The sequence below is a fragment of the Apis mellifera genome, linkage group LG14, assembly GCF_003254395.2.
Source record: "Apis mellifera strain DH4 linkage group LG14, Amel_HAv3.1, whole genome shotgun sequence".
Classification (NCBI taxonomy): domain Eukaryota; kingdom Metazoa; phylum Arthropoda; class Insecta; order Hymenoptera; family Apidae; genus Apis; species Apis mellifera.
In genome coordinates this window covers 5550345-5568256 of record NC_037651.1, presented here as the reverse complement: position 1 = coordinate 5568256, position 17912 = coordinate 5550345, and the positions used below count along the sequence as shown (strand labels likewise).

The 17912-nt window shown below is 34.1% G+C and overlaps 1 protein-coding gene across 4 annotated transcripts in view; it reads left to right on the top strand.

Moving 5' to 3' along the window:
• LOC552017 (alpha-catulin) overlaps window positions 1–17895 on the top strand; it is an 80060-nt gene extending 62165 nt beyond the window's left edge. For 3 of the 4 annotated variants that reach the window (XM_006562296.3, XM_006562298.3, XM_006562297.3), the window contains 4 exons: window positions 90–419; window positions 3525–3731; window positions 4434–4935; window positions 6727–6862. In XM_006562296.3, coding sequence (XP_006562359.1) covers window positions 90–419; window positions 3525–3731; window positions 4434–4853 — 957 coding nt within the window. In that variant the 3' untranslated portion in view covers window positions 4854–4935; window positions 6727–6862. Of the gene's footprint in view, window positions 1–89; window positions 420–3524; window positions 3732–4433; window positions 4936–6726 lie in introns of all 4 variants that reach the window. The other variant, XM_006562299.3, reaches the window with a different exon arrangement.
• Window positions 17896–17912: the final 17 nt, after the last annotated feature.

The following is a 17912-nucleotide window of genomic DNA, read 5'->3' as shown; positions in this document are numbered from 1 at the left end:
AAATTTTTATAAATAATACCAGATTCAATCTGATAATCACATCCGATCGTTGAATTATTTAAACAATTTACATTCGATTATTATTCCAGAAACACGGAACAACGAGCAAGCCGTTGAAGCCGGTGAAATTGGACAGCGAGGAGCAGGCGAAGATCGCGAAGGCCGGCCTCGAGATGAAGCTGATCACATCCGAGATGGACGCGGAAACGGAGAAGTGGCAGGAGAGCGGGAGCGCGCTCGAGGAGAACAACGACATAGTGAAACGCGCCAAGAATATGTCCTCGATGGCGTTCTCCATGTACCAGTTCACAAGGGGCGAAGGGGCGTTGAAGACGACCCAAGATCTGTTCACCCAAGCTGAGTATTTCGCCGAGGAGGCGAACAGATTGTACAAGGTTGTGAGACAATTCAGCTATCAGGTATGTATCATATTGCCGAGGCGACGTAGTCATATATTCAGAGCTGAAACTGAAATATATATATACACAAATTTTCTTTTAATTCGACTGATGTTCAGATGCCTACTACGGTATATACGCGCTGTGTAACGTGTTCAAACGAAACCAATCCATTGTTACACGTTACGCGTATATACGTGTCACATCATCCTTATTTTTATGATCATACTCTCTTACCCATTGTTTATTATTATTATTATTATTATTATCATTATTATTATTACAATTATTATTATTATTATTATTATTACTATTATTATTATTATTATTATTATTATTATTACGGATTCTATACTGGACTTGATTCCGAATTTTTTGATCCTTGCTATATTCGAGATATTTTTCCTTCAATTTCGCTAATTGAGTTTCGTTTTGACGTAATTGCTACGCTAGAGCTACTTTGAATCCTTGAAATTTTTGTCACTCTTTTCGAAAATTCGCGTGGTGTCTTCCTCTCTATCTTTGGATCGATAATTTTTCTTCTCCCTTTCTTCCTTCCTTCCTTTCTTTTTTTTCTTTCTTTCTCATTCGATCGGTTTTTTCAACGCGAACGACGCGATTAAATTTAATTGGTGGAAGAGCAATGCAAGTGTAACCAGTTTCCAAATGGATTGGAAGTAGCTCGGGCGCGAATTATTAGCATTAGACATGTTCGAATTAACACGTTTGCTGCCCTTTCGACCCTCCTAGCTAGGCCGAATATACATAGTTTTTTACCCGAAACCATTTTGATATACTTTCTATACTCTTCTTAAAAGAAATGAGAAAAAAAAAAAAAAAAAAAAAAGAGATACGCTAACCTTGTAATATATTCTTGTATTATGATACCCTTTTTTTGACCCTCGCTCTTTGAATGCCTCCATCCAGGTAACTCTTTCTCTCTTTACTTTAGACCCTCGTTGGGCTAATAGAGATTCGCCTTGTACAGATCGTTCTCTCATTGCATTGATATACACACATATATATATATTTAATCCGCTCTTTGCGAAAATCATTTTTTAACCAGTTGCTGTTAAATGTTGTTCATTTCTCTTTTTTACATATATATATATACTACATCACTTTACATATATATATATCTCTTCTTATACATTACTACTACTTATGCAAATACCACATATGCAAATTAATTAATTAATGTTGCTATGCAAGACCGTTTGAACACCTGTTGTATGATTCATCCCAAACAGTCGTTACTTTGAATGGCGTAGTAGTGTGTTAATTGTACATATACTTCTTTCTTTTATTTCCTTCTTCTAATAAAGAGAGCACGTTTCACCAAGAGCGACGTTTTCCATTTCTCATACTGAATTATATGGCAGTAAAAAATAAATTATTATTATCTATACTAGGCAATCAATCTATTCTATATTCTATATATATATATGAAACAGTTGGCTAATTAAAAAGTAATCGTTTCTATAACGAGATAGAGAAATATTTGAATCGATCATCATACGTTTATATTATTCTTCTTGTGTCAAGTTTCGTATGATAGAAATTTGAAATGATGAAGAATGATTCGATTTAAAAAAAAGAAAAGAAGATATTTCGATATTTAAAAGATACGTATAATAATGATTTGAAATTAATTAAGAAAGTTTATGTAAGAATTTATAATAATCCGATCAAGTAGCCAGAATTATTTTTTTTTTTAATTACGTTAGGAAGTTATACTACTGTCATTTTGATACTACTTTTTTTTTTAGAGTATATACCGTTCTATTCTATTCACCTTCCACACCACCAAATCAACTATGATCATTATTTTGTTGGTAAAAATCTATTTTGTGTACGTACATTTACGACTTTTTTGTGTACGATTAGTAAGGTGTGTTTTAGATGCTACGGGAATGCTTCCGTCTGTGGACGACGTCTATGTGCATTGTGGTCCCCCTCCTTCCACTATCTGGGGCATGACTATTAATGTCTCAGTTTTTGCAAGCTTCTTCAAATTTCACTATTCTTACCGCTTTGTTTACCGTTCGGAAAATCAGCTAAAATGAAATTTTATCCCATCTCTCCGATATCTTTTAAATTTCTCAAACGTAACATTCAATTCTAAAAAAAAAAAATAGAAAGTCAATTGTTATGCTTATAAATTTCTTTTAATTTAAACACTGGTTAAAATAAAAATTCTAAAAATGTTTCAAGATTGTTTTGAATTAAAATAAAAAGCTTAAAAAAAATTTAAGCTTCAAAGATTTATTTTGGCTGCAATTGTTTGTAGAAAAACGTGTCACTTAAGTTTTATGCGTAAGTTTGAAATTAATAGTGAAGCGAGAAGCTAGCAAAAACAGCAAGGTCTGTACTAATTCACTGTCATTCACACAGTCACTCTCTAATATTCTCGAACAACTAACACTTTCTTTTCAAACTTCTGTGCATTGTGTTCCATTAGGACGGATAGAAGATATACTTTTTTTTTTTTTCTTAATTTACTAGATGCAATTTTTTATAAGTATCCAAGATATATATATATATATATATATATATATATACATACGTATTTCAAAGTACTTTCTTACTAGTCGATCAATAAAAGAATAATAGAATCAGGCATTGCTTTAAAGAGTTATTCGAATACGCTACATATGTAAAACATTGCATATCGCAGGGCAAATGTGATTGGTGTTCTTCAATGATTCTTTCGTACAGGAACAAAAAAAAAAGAAAAAAATTCATCGATTCGAATCCTTCGATCAAAACGATTATCCAATTCGATCGATTAAAACTCGAAAGAACAAATAAAAATTTAATTTACCACCATCAACAACTTTCACGAAACAATATCCAATATAACTTTATACGAAAGATAAAATTTTTCTTCTATTTTTAAATCTTCGAAGATATATCTCGATATGAATTTACAAATAATAAAGTTATAAAATAATCCAAAGGGAATAAAAATAGATAAAGGAAGAGATTTATACATTCTTATATCAAAACATTTTTTTTTTTTTTTGAGCAACGTTTAAAAAATCGTTGAAAAATAATTCACGAGCACGTTTGCCTTGCGACACGGTTAGAAGACGTAAGTTTGTATACGATGTTGTGTGGATACAGGTACCAGGCGGGCCGCACAAGAAAGAACTTTTGGAAAATCTGGATCGTGTGCCAACGTACGTCCAACAACTTCAATTCACCGTGAAGAACCCCACGGTCGGGAAGGCGGCCACTTTTACAAAAGTCGACAACGTGATACAAGAGACTAAAAATTTAATGAACGTGATTTCGAAAGTGGTCACCACGTGTTTCGTCTGCGCTACAAAGGTAAGATACGATTGATCACGTTTTTCCGTTTTAATCCCCACACAACGCGGGAAAAAAACGTCGATGTCTGCATTCGATATTTTCTTTCACAATTTTGCCTTTTGTTTAGAATTTTTCACTTTTTGCACTATTTTTTTCTTTTTTCCTTCCTTTCTCTCTTTTTTATTTTTCCTGCTCGAAGAGCAGAATTATTCAATCTTTTGTTGTTTTGCTATCTTTTTTTTTTTTTAAAAAGTAGATTTAACAACGACGATACGGGGAGAGTTATTTAAATATTTTTCTTTGCTCGAAAGTTAAAGCTGATCGAACGGAGGAGGTATTTTTTATAGCTAGCTTTGTTACACAGTAGATGATATAGTCTCGATTTTTAACCAAATTTAAGTAGTCACGTATGTTATATTATTATTAAGTAAATATCGTTTCTCTCTCTCCGCCAATATTTCCCGTTTCCCCATACAAATTATTCAACAATTCGATAACTATTTTCCTAAAAAAAAAAGAAATCATTATCATCTCTCAATTTACAATCATGGAAATTTTCTATTCGAACATACGAAACATACCTCGAGGAACCAACGATCCCATCGAGGAGACCTAAAAGTTTATCATAAGAGGGAAATATTCGGGGAGAGCGAGAGCAGAGGCGCGCATAGAGTCGTCAAGTGTTCTACATATATCCTTCCATGCACCCGTCGAATACAGCACAATGTCACGATGCCGCAGTACGTGGAGCTGAGCCCAACGGTGCCTGGCCTAGCCGAAGAGGATTGCTTGTACCCGGTTAGCCCCCAATTGCTACCGTCCACCAGTCCCTACGTGCAACCCCATCCCCTCACGTCCGCCCAATTGCACAACATTCTCAGAGGTCCGAACTTCAACTTTTCCCAATTGTTCAATTACAACAACACAACTTTGGCAAACAGCACAAGTTCCAGCACGGCGACGAGGAACACGGCTTCCTTCGTCCATCCTTCCGTCCTTCCATACTCGTCACCGATCACGTCGTCCACTCCCAGTTGCGGGCCGCAGGCTCCCTATTGCCTGCAGAATCTACAATTGTTGCAGCTGCAGCTGCAACAGGCACAGCTGCAGCACCTAAGACACGCCACTCTGCCGAGATAACACAGACTATTTCGTTGCACCGCCAACGTGCGCTCTTCACGCGAAGCCACAACGCCAAGCGTTGCCTCTTTACGTTGCACAGGTTCGACTTTCGTTTTACTTTTTTTTTTCTCTCTCCCTTTCCCAATCTCCTTTTTCTCGTTTTGTTCTATCCGCTTTTATATTCTTTTCTGCTTCTGATCCTTGATCACGATCGATCGAATTTTCTTGTCTTTGGAATTTTAACCGAAATCGAGACGATTGAAATTGTTACGTTGATATAAATTTTGTATTTTTTCTCGGTATTTCAAAAATATTCATTATTTAATTAAATTTATTATTCATGTAGAAAAAAATTTCAAGCAACGAATCCTTCCATTTCAATTTAAATCTCTTAATTTTCATTCATCTTTTTCAAAAATCCAATTATCAATTGTAAATACATTGAATATTATAATTGAAAATTATAATATATCGTTGAGAATTAAATTTTCTGAGATCCATCTGGTTTGATCGATCGTCTTGGAACATTTTTCCTTTCTTTTATTTCACACGAATGCATATTTTACGCGTAGGCTTTGTTTTATCGCTCTAATAAGTTGGCTAAAGAGTTTTTTTTCCCCTTTTTTCTTCTTTTTCTTATCACACTTTTGCAGACATTTTTTTCCACGAGTCGAGTATGAACGAGCTTTAATAACAAGGTACATCTCGATAATGTTCAACGTAATCCACGGCACGAAGAGGAAACTGATTTAATCAATCTGGTTTACCGTTTTTTTTTCTCTCTCTTTTTTACAGTTACCTTTACAGGAATGGGCCCATATCTCGAAACGGATAATTTATTATTCGTTTCTTTCTATTTTTTTAATCTCAAATAATAACTTTTTAATTTGTCAAAAGCAGCAAAATATTTAATAACGCATATTCTTTGATACTAAAATAATTTTCAATAATTTTAGAAATGACGATTTGTATGATGTTTGGATTTTTTCTTTCCCCTCCGAGTTCAACAATTTTTGTGCGACCAAGTATAACAATTTTCATCCTTCGTGATAAGTGTCTCATTAACAATTGCAACTAACAATCAACTAATCCATTTTTTCGATTGAGAATAATTTAAATTAATTATTAAACAGATTATCGATACGTTGGACGAAAATATTTTGTTCGATCAAATTTAAATACAAATTCTTATAATTTTTTAAGATAATAATCGACTCAGAGGATAGAGAAATGCGCTCACTTTACGATACTTTTTATTTCACATCGATATCTCAATCTATTCTCAAGATACAAAACTTTTAATAATAGAATCGCGTGTCCCACATTTTTCCCTAGAATTGCATACGATAGTAAAGGAAGAAAAAAACACTAGCTAGTGACAAAGTTGGGACGGGTCAATGAATAGGGTTGAATGAAAGATCCGAGACAGCGAGATAAACGTATCGAAAATTACGTTTCGCTTCAAACAGCGATATTTTAAGAACGAAAAGAGATAACGATGTGAATCGAAAAAAATATCGAAGAGCAAGGATCGCACTTTCGATTTAATTTTGAAATTATAATCGTTCGATTCTTATAATTCGTACAATTCATCAATTCTATCTTTTGGAAACTCAATTTCTGTTCCAAAAAAAAAAAAAAGAAAAATCCAAATACTTCTCGTCCAACGCATCAACTCACCCCTTAACACCCCCTCGCTCAATTCAAAACGATTGCCAAAATCGATATTGAATAAATCAAGAATAAAGTTGCTTCGACGATTCATTCTCAATCCGACTGCGTCGTAGAAAGTAACTTTATTCTTTCCAAATTTCTTTCTCTCCCCTTCGAACAAGCATCGATCGCATGGATGATGAACACTCGATAATCTCGGGGGCCTGATCTTTTCCAGTACAACCTGGATTTCCGAGGTCTGTCGGCGCGTGGGGCCGGCGGCTCGCCGTACAGGGGCGGAGAGGGTGCAGGCGCCGACGGCGACGGTGGCGGTGCTGGTGTCGACGGCAGCAAGACGGGCTCCGCCCCCGGCAGCGACCCGTCCGTCTGACAGTTTGGGATGGCCCGACGGGCCAAGGGGGACGCTCGCCGCACCCGGGTTTCCTTTCTACTTTTCTAGGAAGAACCCTCGCCTGCCCCAACGAAACGTACACGTCTCGCCCTCCTCCACCACGCTTCCTTCTTCGAGCAGAACATTTTTCTTCTTTCTATCTCGTTTCGATTTTTTTCTCATTTTTTTCTTTTTCTTTAATCTGACGTGACAACTTTATTCGATCGTTGGAGATTGATTTTTTTTTTCGATCTTTGAACATTTCTTGCCGATAAAAGTCATTTCAGTGGATTAAAAAACGGGATATAAAGAAAAATCTGTTCGAAGAGGAAGAAAGTCACGTTGCATTTCAATGGATTAATTCCGATTTGCAAAAATGCGAATATAATAAAGAATATAATAATGTTCGAAGAAGAAACTTTTCAAAAAATCTTGAAAATATTAATATCATCTGCTGCTCGTAAATCAGGAGCAGAAACGAATTCATCATTCACGGTGTCTCGTTCATTTCTCGAAAATGCGGCGAAACACGAACGCGAGATAAATGTAATTTTCGTTAAATGGACGAGGGAACGAAAGTAATGGGTAAACTCTATCGTATTATCGGTGCTACAGGGCCAATCGACTGGCTTCCTGATTTAACTAAGAATTTACCTTAGATGATAAGCGGATCGATAATTTCTTACAGAGAAAAAAAAAGAAGAAGAAGAAGAAGCACAGTTCAATTTGTATTCAACGACTTTGTTTCGTACTTTGAGACGAGGAAACGTTGCTTTTTCAAACGAGCCATTTTATTAGAATATTATCGACGTGTACGTTTCTTCGATCGTTAAACATGCTTCGAGCACAAGCTGCTATCCCAGCGAGATTAGTACACGTTAAATTATATAAATATAAATAAATATATATATATATGCGTTGCTCAATACAATAGAAGAAGGAAAAGGAAAAAAAAAAATGAATATTAACGGGGCTTCTCGAGTCACAACCGCGCTCGTGTGAAAGCGAGGCTCGAAGACTGCTTTCTTTGCGACTGCCATGGGGGCATGACACGAAACAAAGGGGAGGATGACGAGGATATTTAGGCACGCTTTTGCACAAAAAGGAAAGAAAGAAAGAGAACAAACGCACGCGGTCAAATCGTGCGCCATGAAAAATTCCAACACGCATGATCCACCTTTGTCGAAGATTAAAATTTTACTTCGCTCGCTTTTATTATTATTCGTTTCGAAACGTCGATTTTTCTTTTTTTTTTTTTCAACGAGTGAAATTTCCTCGTTTTTTCAACTTTTTCAAACAAGTTTTTATTTCGAGAATTCTTATGTTGTTACGACTTTTAAAAAAATCGTGTTCGCTTCGAGCACGATAATATCGAAAATCGATCGAACAAGAATGCTGATTCTTCATACTTGGAGGAATTTCATCGTGCTCGTAAATCTCTTGGACGGTTGTTGGTTTCCAGGCTGCGTGTAAAAATATCCGCGCGATATTTCAACGCCAACATTTGTCGTTTGCTTTTTTTAACGTTGCTTTGGATATTTTTTCTTTTTTTTTTTGCGTTTTACATTCTCAGATCTGTTTGCAATTCCGAGCAAAGAGATACTTTCCAAGAGAGACTTACTAAATTTGCACGATCAAATTTCGAATCGACAAATGGCAATAATGGGAGCCATATCGAGGAAGAAATGGACGTTTGCGATGCGAACGGGCTATTACGGTAATTAAGAATCGCTTTTACGCTGCTTTTTATTACGAGAGGCTCTTTCGTCCAAAGTTCGTAGAGAGCAATGATCCATACGACGCGATTGTCATAGCGGCAGAGCAAAAAAAAAAAGAAAAAAAGTACAGCTCGTTTCGTCGATTATTTCGCTCAGAAACTTTTGTATTATAAAGAGAGAGAGAGAGACGACAATATATAAACTCGAAATATCGTGGAAAAATATCATATCCTCTCTCGATTCTTTAAACTAATCCGTGATAATATTTTCCCTTAATATTTTTCAGTAATTTATTCGTCGTGTCACGCGATCACCTCGTATCGTCGAAACGTGCTGTCAAGGCTCGCTTTGAATATTCCAACAGTTGACCGATATCTGGCTATTCAACATCCGGCGAGATAATCAACACTATTCTGTCTATCTACTTGCTTATTAATTGAACGTCTGCTATGCGAGCGTGGAATTGGATCCGTTCGAAGAAAAACCGCATCGTACTTGGAAAACAGAAAATTCGTTTCGACGAATGAAAAATGATACCGATTTTGAGCTTGAATTGGTTCGATTTTCATCTCGTAGGGGTAGTCGAAGAGAGCGAAGTTAAACGATTTCCTTTCGCATTTAAAAATTGCACGAAACAAGATTATTACACTCTCTTCCGCGCCTAAGGGATCTAATCGAATCTCTTCGATCGACAGCGATCGAATTCCACGCGGAAAAAAAAAAAGAATGGAGAGGCTGTTCCTTTCACGCGAATCAGATCATCTTTCGCTTTCTGCACTCGCTCGCTAGCACGGGGAGGAGAAAAAGTACGCTGCAAGCAAGAAATTTTTCTGCGGCTCGAAAACGCAAACGAGCACACACACAGGCTTGAACGGGGCAGGAGGCGGTCCGTTGAGGGTGACCTGGGGGCGGCAGCAGGGCGGTCAGGGACGTACTTTGTGGCAAAGACACCATGATGACACTCTCACTGTCCGAAATCTCGTGGCTCGAGCTCCGGTTACGTGTCGTTACGTTGGAAATCTCTCGTTGCTTGGCTCGACTCGGTGAAACGAGCGAACCTTTCAAAATTTCTCTTCGGATCAATTTTTATTATTGACGAATTATTATTATTATTATTATTATTATTATCTTCGTTTGATCGATTCGAGCCACACTGGACAGAGCTTTTTTTTTTCTTTTAGAGGAGAAACTTTATTCACGGTGCCACAAATTAGAAACGCGCAGATTGAAATATTCGCGCAGAGTCGTCTTTGAAACCGCTGACGAAAATTATTCGATTCGTTCGTCCTGTCTCGATGACGCGAGAGAATATATCGAAGAGATACATCGAGACTCGATTTATAATAAATAATACCGATACAATATCGAGGATGTACCATTCGAGAGAATTGTTCACGAAGAACACGATCTTGGATTATCTTTTTTTTTTGTACACGAGATACGAGATAATCAATTTGAAAATCATACGAATTTATTTAAATTCTCGAGACAATTCTCCAAGAAATGAGAAAAGTTGCATTCGTTTCAAATCTCTTCGATCAATGAGTAACGGATTTGCTTGATGGACAATCTCGTATCTCGTAAAAAAATATTGATCCGGATATATCGCAATAAGTATTCTTCGTACGCGAGAAACAATAACCGGAAGTCACAGGCAATAATTTCATTGGATCCGCTCGATCGAACGATCGTCACCCGTGATCTTCCACGAATACAAATTCTCCGGTCGCAAATTGAACGGGACAAATTCGACGGCTAGAGCGAAGCCAAATCCAAAGACAGTAAGAAAAAAAAGAAATAAATAAATAAATAAGTAAAATAAGAATAATTAGAAGGGGAAAAGAAAAAGTATAATCACGCTTTCGCGAAAGGGTCAAGTCATTTCATCATTAAACGATCGTAAACGTTAATTAATACGTTGAACTTGTGCGTTCAACAGGCGACAAATAAAAACCGCAAGAATCGTTTGTACATAGAGCCATACAAGTATAACGCGAGCTAAACGTCGACCAGTCATGCATTTCTCGTACTTACAAGTATATATATATATATATGTGTGTGTGTGTGTGTGTGTGTGTGTGTGTGTGTGTGTGTGTGTGTGTGTGTGTGTATGTGTGTATAAATATATATATATACATAAATATGTATATATATATGTGTATAGAGGATCGATTCTGTATATGTATTATACAGAGTTGGCACAAAGAATGTAATACTGTACCGACCACACACAGGATCATATGCGAATATAATAGATATATACGTAGATATACGTGGTCGATGATTTGCAAAGTCGTGAATGAATAAATAGTATAGCCATTGCAATAACGATATTCAGTATAATAATCTATAACCGGATGTATCGATCGACTCTTCCTCATCGATCGGAGGAAGATCGTATAAAATATTTATACGGCCACGTACGTAAATGGGATACAATTGTTGGAAATTTTTTCTCTTTTTTTTTTTTGTATTCGATGATGTTAGAATTTTTATAATAATAAAAGAATGATCGATCCTTATCACGTGTCACGTTGATACATATTTTCACGTCGTATAAAATATATTCAAGCTTCACTTTTTAACGATAAGATTACATTTTGATTCGATTTCTTGGCTACCCATTTTCATTCCATTACGGGTCATTCGATTCGCTTCTTCCGATCGAAATCGGCCGATTTCTAAAATCTGTGAACGATTTCTAAAATCGTATCCATCACACGTACTCTTTCGATCGATCAACGATTATATTTAACGATTGCAAGAAAAATCTGTACGAATAATTATATATATATCTCCAACGATATATCCTTCTACGTATTGTAATAAGTACGCGGCTTAACTTGTTCACAGCGCTTTGAAAATCGCCTCTAACCGATGAGGAAACGTCGATCAAGATCCTCGAGATGTTCCTAGAGTGTGATTACGCGGAACGGCGTACGCGTAACCTCGCAGGAAGACATTATTAATAACCGACGTTGTTATGATAAGTTGTGCGCGACGCGTTTGTACAAACTCTGTATCATACTTTAACCGCGATCTTTAGAAGTATATATTATTATTATTATTATTATTTATTATTATTATTATTACTATTATAATTATTATATAGAGCTCGATCAACTTGTTAAAGGGAATAAGCTTAAGTTCTTTTGTATAAAACGGCACAAAAACATGTATTTTGTAAGGGAGGGTGTGAGTTTAGTGAGATCGTTGAATTTTCTCGTTTCATCCAAAAGAAAAAAAGAAGAAGAAGAAATAGAAGAAGGAATGGTTCATATGGTATCGTTGATAATTCAGAAGGTAGAAACGATTCTTGAAATTGGATGATCAGATCTCTCTGATGATTTGTTTAAGATAAGTGTCAAAGTGTTCGATAGTTATCGGTAGTGATTGGTAGATTAGTTATCGTAAGGAAAACTCTAGTTTAGCAAGCCTTGTTCGATTTATCTGTTTGATTGATCGTGATTCGTTTCATCGTGAGATGTGTGTATGTGTGTATGTGTGTGTGTGTGTGCATTTTCTTTTTTTAAGTTCTGATTTATAGTAAAGAGGACGGTCTTTGGGTCTAACGAATATATTTCACGCCCATCGATTCGCTGTCTCTGACGAATGGAATTGAAACAAAAGGATGCGAGATTAATGATTCCAGAAGCATTAATATTTTTGGATACTCGGATTATTGCATCCATAAATCTTGAATCGCGAAGGAATAAATATATATATTTGGCCATCTTTCGACCAAGGACCATCCTTGATGATGTTTCTGCAATAGATTGCAAATCTTCTCGTTTGATGGAAAATACGACGTTTCAAATTAGGTGAATTCAAATGATTTCTACATCTTCATTTCGTGAATTCTTCCACGAATCTTTCAATCTTCCATAGACAAACGTATGTTTCTTGCATTCTATTGAAAAATTGGTTCCTATATATCAAAAAATTCGCTCGTTTCAATTACTTTAGGATCAAAATAAATATCAACAAGTTTGTACAATCGTTTGTTCAATAATTTTCAATTTCTAACATTTCTCCAACGATAAAAAAATAAAAGGTTGCTCGCCGCCTATGGAAAGTTGAAATTTCGAAATCACTATTCGATTCAAGGTTCGATACTTTCGAGATCTGGCAGCATAAGTTTCGCCTAGGATCGGGCTTCGTTGTTTCCTATTCGAAGCGGAGTTTCTTCATCTCTCGTATTCAAATTAAAATTACAATACAAGTGGTGATAGTACACGTAATAATTCATTCTAGTCGTTGCATAGTGGTCAGTTGATAAGTGTAATCGTATATCGATAATATCATTAAGTATATCGTAACAGTAATTAAAATTAAACGAGTAACGAGGCGATACGCTAGCATCCACGATCGTGTTAATGGCGTTTATTAATCCCGGAAGCTTGGCATTCGATTCCAAGGAAAAAAGAGAAAAATATCATCTCATCATTTTTCGTTTCATCGAAAGCGATATTGTAGTAGTTTTCACTCTTTTTTCATTTATCCATTGTCTCTCGAATTTATCGTGTGTAAACTCTACCTCAATTCGTAGCTTAGCCACCATCTCTGAAACAAAAAAAAAAAGTCTCTTTTCGTAAGAACATTGTTTAACATATAGTCGGACTATTTTTCAATCATCGATCGCTGCTAAATTATTTAAGAAATAGAATATTAAAAATAAAAAAAAAAAGATTCGAACGATTATTAGAAAAAAGAAAATCTAGTGGAAATCTTTTAGAAGAGAAACGAAGAATGAAAATTCTTGTCGCGTAAATTAGAAAAAAAATAAAAAAAAACCGAAGAGAGGCGATTTTAGAAATAGGAGTGAACGTACTAATAACTCGATTTAATTTCGATCGAATAATTTCATAGAATATTCCTCTTTTTTTTTCTTTTTTCCATGAAAAGATGAACAACAACAATGACTGTCGCACGTTGATCGAAGCAACGCGCGAGACACGCACGCATACTATTTCCAAAAGCTGATCGTTGCCATCGATTGTGCCTATCTTCTTCTAAAACAGAATTTTTACTTACGAGAGTAGAGAAAGGGGGGATGGGGATAAAAAAAACCATGCCTGTATACGCGTAATTAAGAAAAATGCACGTAAATAATCGTACGACGTTCGCTTTGTGACTGTTGTTCATGCTCTGAAACAAAAAAAAGAAAATAAGGGAGGGAAGAAGAGGAGAAAAAAGAAAAAGAAAAAAAAAACATGTAGTGGTAACGAGAACGAAGTACGCATAGTGCAAATTGTAATGTTAATCTTAATATATATATATATATAGACGTATGTGCATAATATATACTTATTACGTAATTAATTAAAAAAGAATAGCGACAACAACTGCTGTTGGTTGGACTATTTCGTGCCTGTGGTGTAATAACATTATCGGTGATCGATATTTCATTGTCTTCGGATTTTTTTTATTTGGAAGAACAAAAAACAGGAAACCGAAAGAAAAAAAGCAATGAGAAACGTGATTCGTAACCGTTTTGAAAAGTGAACGATCAGATATACGATCGTTTTTCTCGAAAAATTTCATTGGATTCGATTTTTTTATCTCTCGAGTTTTCTTAAAAAACTGTGTTTATTTTTTAATTTTATCCTGTAACAAAATATAAAATGTCAGTTATTTCCAGAAAATTAATCGAATCGTGTTATAATTTTTCAATAATCGATAACAACTCGTAAGTTAGATCATTTTATTGATAAAAATTTAAAAAAGAGAAGTGAGAATTAAAATTTTATCAAAAAAAATTGATTCTAAATCTTGAGTTACGTGCATTTTTTTTTCGGTTAATCTGATCAAAACGATCGAATATCTGAGAAAATAAATCGGTTCACAAGGCGATCGCGTTCATAAATCGCGAACAATCAATATTCAACAATCGTAGTCTTTCCATTTTTGAATAATCTAGTGGATCACATAGATAGATATATATATATATATACTATCATGCTTCGTCGTATCCGTTGGTCCTACGTTAGTCGAAATGATTCTAGAACAAATATCGATGACAATAATTTCGGGTAATTACTTTCACGTCTATTTTTGGCGAACACTTGGTCCCGATGAAAAAAAAGAGAAAAAAAAAAAGAAAAAAGGAAAAAAGACAAAACAAAAAAAAAGAAAATCTTGAAATGAAAAACAGGAACGTGTGTATATTTTTTAAAAGTTATTCGATCGCGACGCCGTTGAATCTCGAAATGTACCGATTTTTGAACGATCGTGAATAATCGAAGTTTCACGCAAGGGATTTTTGATATTTTTCTGGACGTATAAAGACACGATTTTTCTTGCGTCGAACGTTTCTTGTTCGATCGTAAGTGACGTGAAAGTAAAGTTGGTGTTAATGGTGCGACGATTGTATTCTTTTTCTTTTCTCTCTCTCTCTCTCTCTCTCTCTCTCTTTTTTCTTAAATTGAAAATCACAGGGAAGAAACGACGTAATTTTTAGATTTAATCCACCCTTAAGGTTCAATTATTTTGATCATCAAGTATCGAGAGAGTGTTGAAAATTCTTTTAATTAGAATTGTAACAAATAATTGCAATAGATATAACTATAAATATTTTGCTTTCTTCGAGAAATTATAAACGATATGATAAAATTCATTATTTATCATAATAATGGAAATTACGTAGCGAAAAAAGAATTTCATAATGTAATTTTAATAACAAAAGTACAAAAATAATCTTTTAAACTAACTTATAATAGCTAACTTATAATATGAATTGATATAACAAGTGTCTATTAAGAATGAAATACGCGAAAATATTCTAGTCACTGCTATAGAAATAATTTTTGTAGTAACCATTCAATATATAATCTATCATTAGTATTCTAACGAATAGAAACAAACTGTTTAATACGTTGATAAAAAGAGAGAAATTTTTAAATAAATAAAAAATTCGTAATCCTTCTATATAACAAAAAAAAAAGAAATAGAAAATCACGAGATCGCACCATTTTAACGCCAACTTTATTAATTTTCTGAAATTTTCTTCTCATAGAATCTCTCGCATAAACAAATTCGCCCATATAATAAATTTTCGGTCGTATATTGAAAAATGTTATTACCAGTGCATTATTAATTAATACAAAAGAATGAATAACGATTAAACGAAATTATTCGATCCTCTCTTTTCAATCATAACTCTCTATAATAAATTCGTATTCGTCGAAAGAAGAACAAAAAATTCATTCGAAAACTCTTCAACTATAATACTATATACATATATATATATATATACATACACGCGTATATTTATGAGCTTATAGTAACTTAAAATCGACGAGAAAACATCGATAGATAGATCATTGAATAGATAGTATCTAGATCTATCTTTTCTTGATGCATCCTCCACGGATTTGATTCTTTATATCTCTCTATAATTAATAAAGAAAAAAAAAACACACACACACACACACGTACACCAGAAAAAACAATTCGTATTATCTTTATCTCTGAATCGATTTTATTCCAAGCTATACTTGTATAATCTTTAAAAAAGGAGAAAAAAAAAAAATATATATATATATATATACATATATATATACAGTGCGTGAACTCAGCGCGAGGAAATAAAATATAGATTTTTCTACATTTTATTATTGCGACTGATCGATGTTAAAAATAACTAACACGACTGCAATTTCCCGCGATTTTAAAAGTCGTCGAACGATTTGAAGTCACGACGCGATTTACAAATATTATATATATATATATGAATATACACATAAGTATACACATGAATGTAGCTATTATATAACAAAAAAAAATAATTACTACTTTTTCTCGGGACTGACAAAAAATTTCGGTATCCACTAGACGGTCAATTGAGAACACGATGTAAATGTGCACGAGCCGTAATCGTATAGCAGAATCTTTTCTCTATTTGTAATTCTATTAAAGAGGAAGAAAGGAAAAAAAAAAGAGAGAGTGAGAGAAGTCGTGCGAGACGTGTTTCCTCGACATTTTTTCAAACTTTGCCTAATCAATTTCTTACCAAATGTCCACTTCGAGCCCGTCGACGAGCGTAATATTATTAATCGCGACAAGTGGTGAACAACAATTACGTGAAACTCAAGAATTTTCTTTTTTTTAAACGGAGAAAAAGTACTTTTAATTTTTTGAAAAATTTTCGAGAAGAAAATTGTATAGTTTATAATTCGTATTCCAAAAGTTAATTATAAATTATTCTTTCATTTTTAATCATACAGAAACAATATGTATTCAAACGTGTTTCCAATGACAATCCAACAAAGAATGTTAGCTCTAAATACGTGATTTAAAATAAAAACGGGAGGAAGAGTACATGTCGATTGTTTTCACCCCTAGTCACGTGAATCGATCTTCCATTTCGAAAAATAAAAAAAAAGAAAAAAAAAAGTATATCACATTTCGACGATTTTTCGAGACAAAGAATCTTTTCTCTCTTAATATCTACATTAATATACATGTCCGAGTAAAGTGTCCTAGTCTTATATCTCGTGAGTGAATCTTACATTGACGAAATACAAGTGAATTTTCGATCGTTAAGGGATGGATGATGAATAGATCGAATTATTGGAGGAACGAAATCAGAAATTCGTGAAATCGATTCATCGCATTTTGAATTGTTTTCGGAAGTTTTCGGATCATTTGGAACATTATAAATGATAGGTGTGCAGATTAAACAGATGTTTTAATAATTTAAATTTTATTTAAATGATTATTAATATCAGTGATTGATCATATAAAAGTGTTGTATAATTATATTTATATTTTAATAAATATAATTACATTATTTCTATTCTTTTATTAACTTCAAATAAATTAAATTATTGTAATTATATATCATCTGTATAATCTGCAATTATGAATCAATCGCTAACATTTATTTCGTGTGAATAAAAGTATTCCATGATATTTCAGATAGATCAAAGAATCGAACATTTCCAATTAATTTCTTCCAATTGTCTTCAATAATTCATCACATCGTAAACATAGCCATGAAACATGACTCAACTTGAGAAAAAACAAAAATTTCTATTGCAATCTATAAATGCTCGTAATGTTGTATTAACATCCGAGCCGAAAGAAACAGCTTCCAACGTGAAATTGCATGGCAAGAAATCAAATGCCATTAAGAGACGAAAAAAGGAAAAAAATAAGCACTGTATCATTTCTGTCGCTATTTCTTTCTCTTCTCTTCGTTCGACTGTTCAACGTGGGGCTGTGATTGTCACCAAAAAAAAAAAATAAAAAAAACAAAAAGAACCTTAAATAGAAAAAAAAATTGAAAAAAAAAAAAGAAAAGTAAAATGGCCG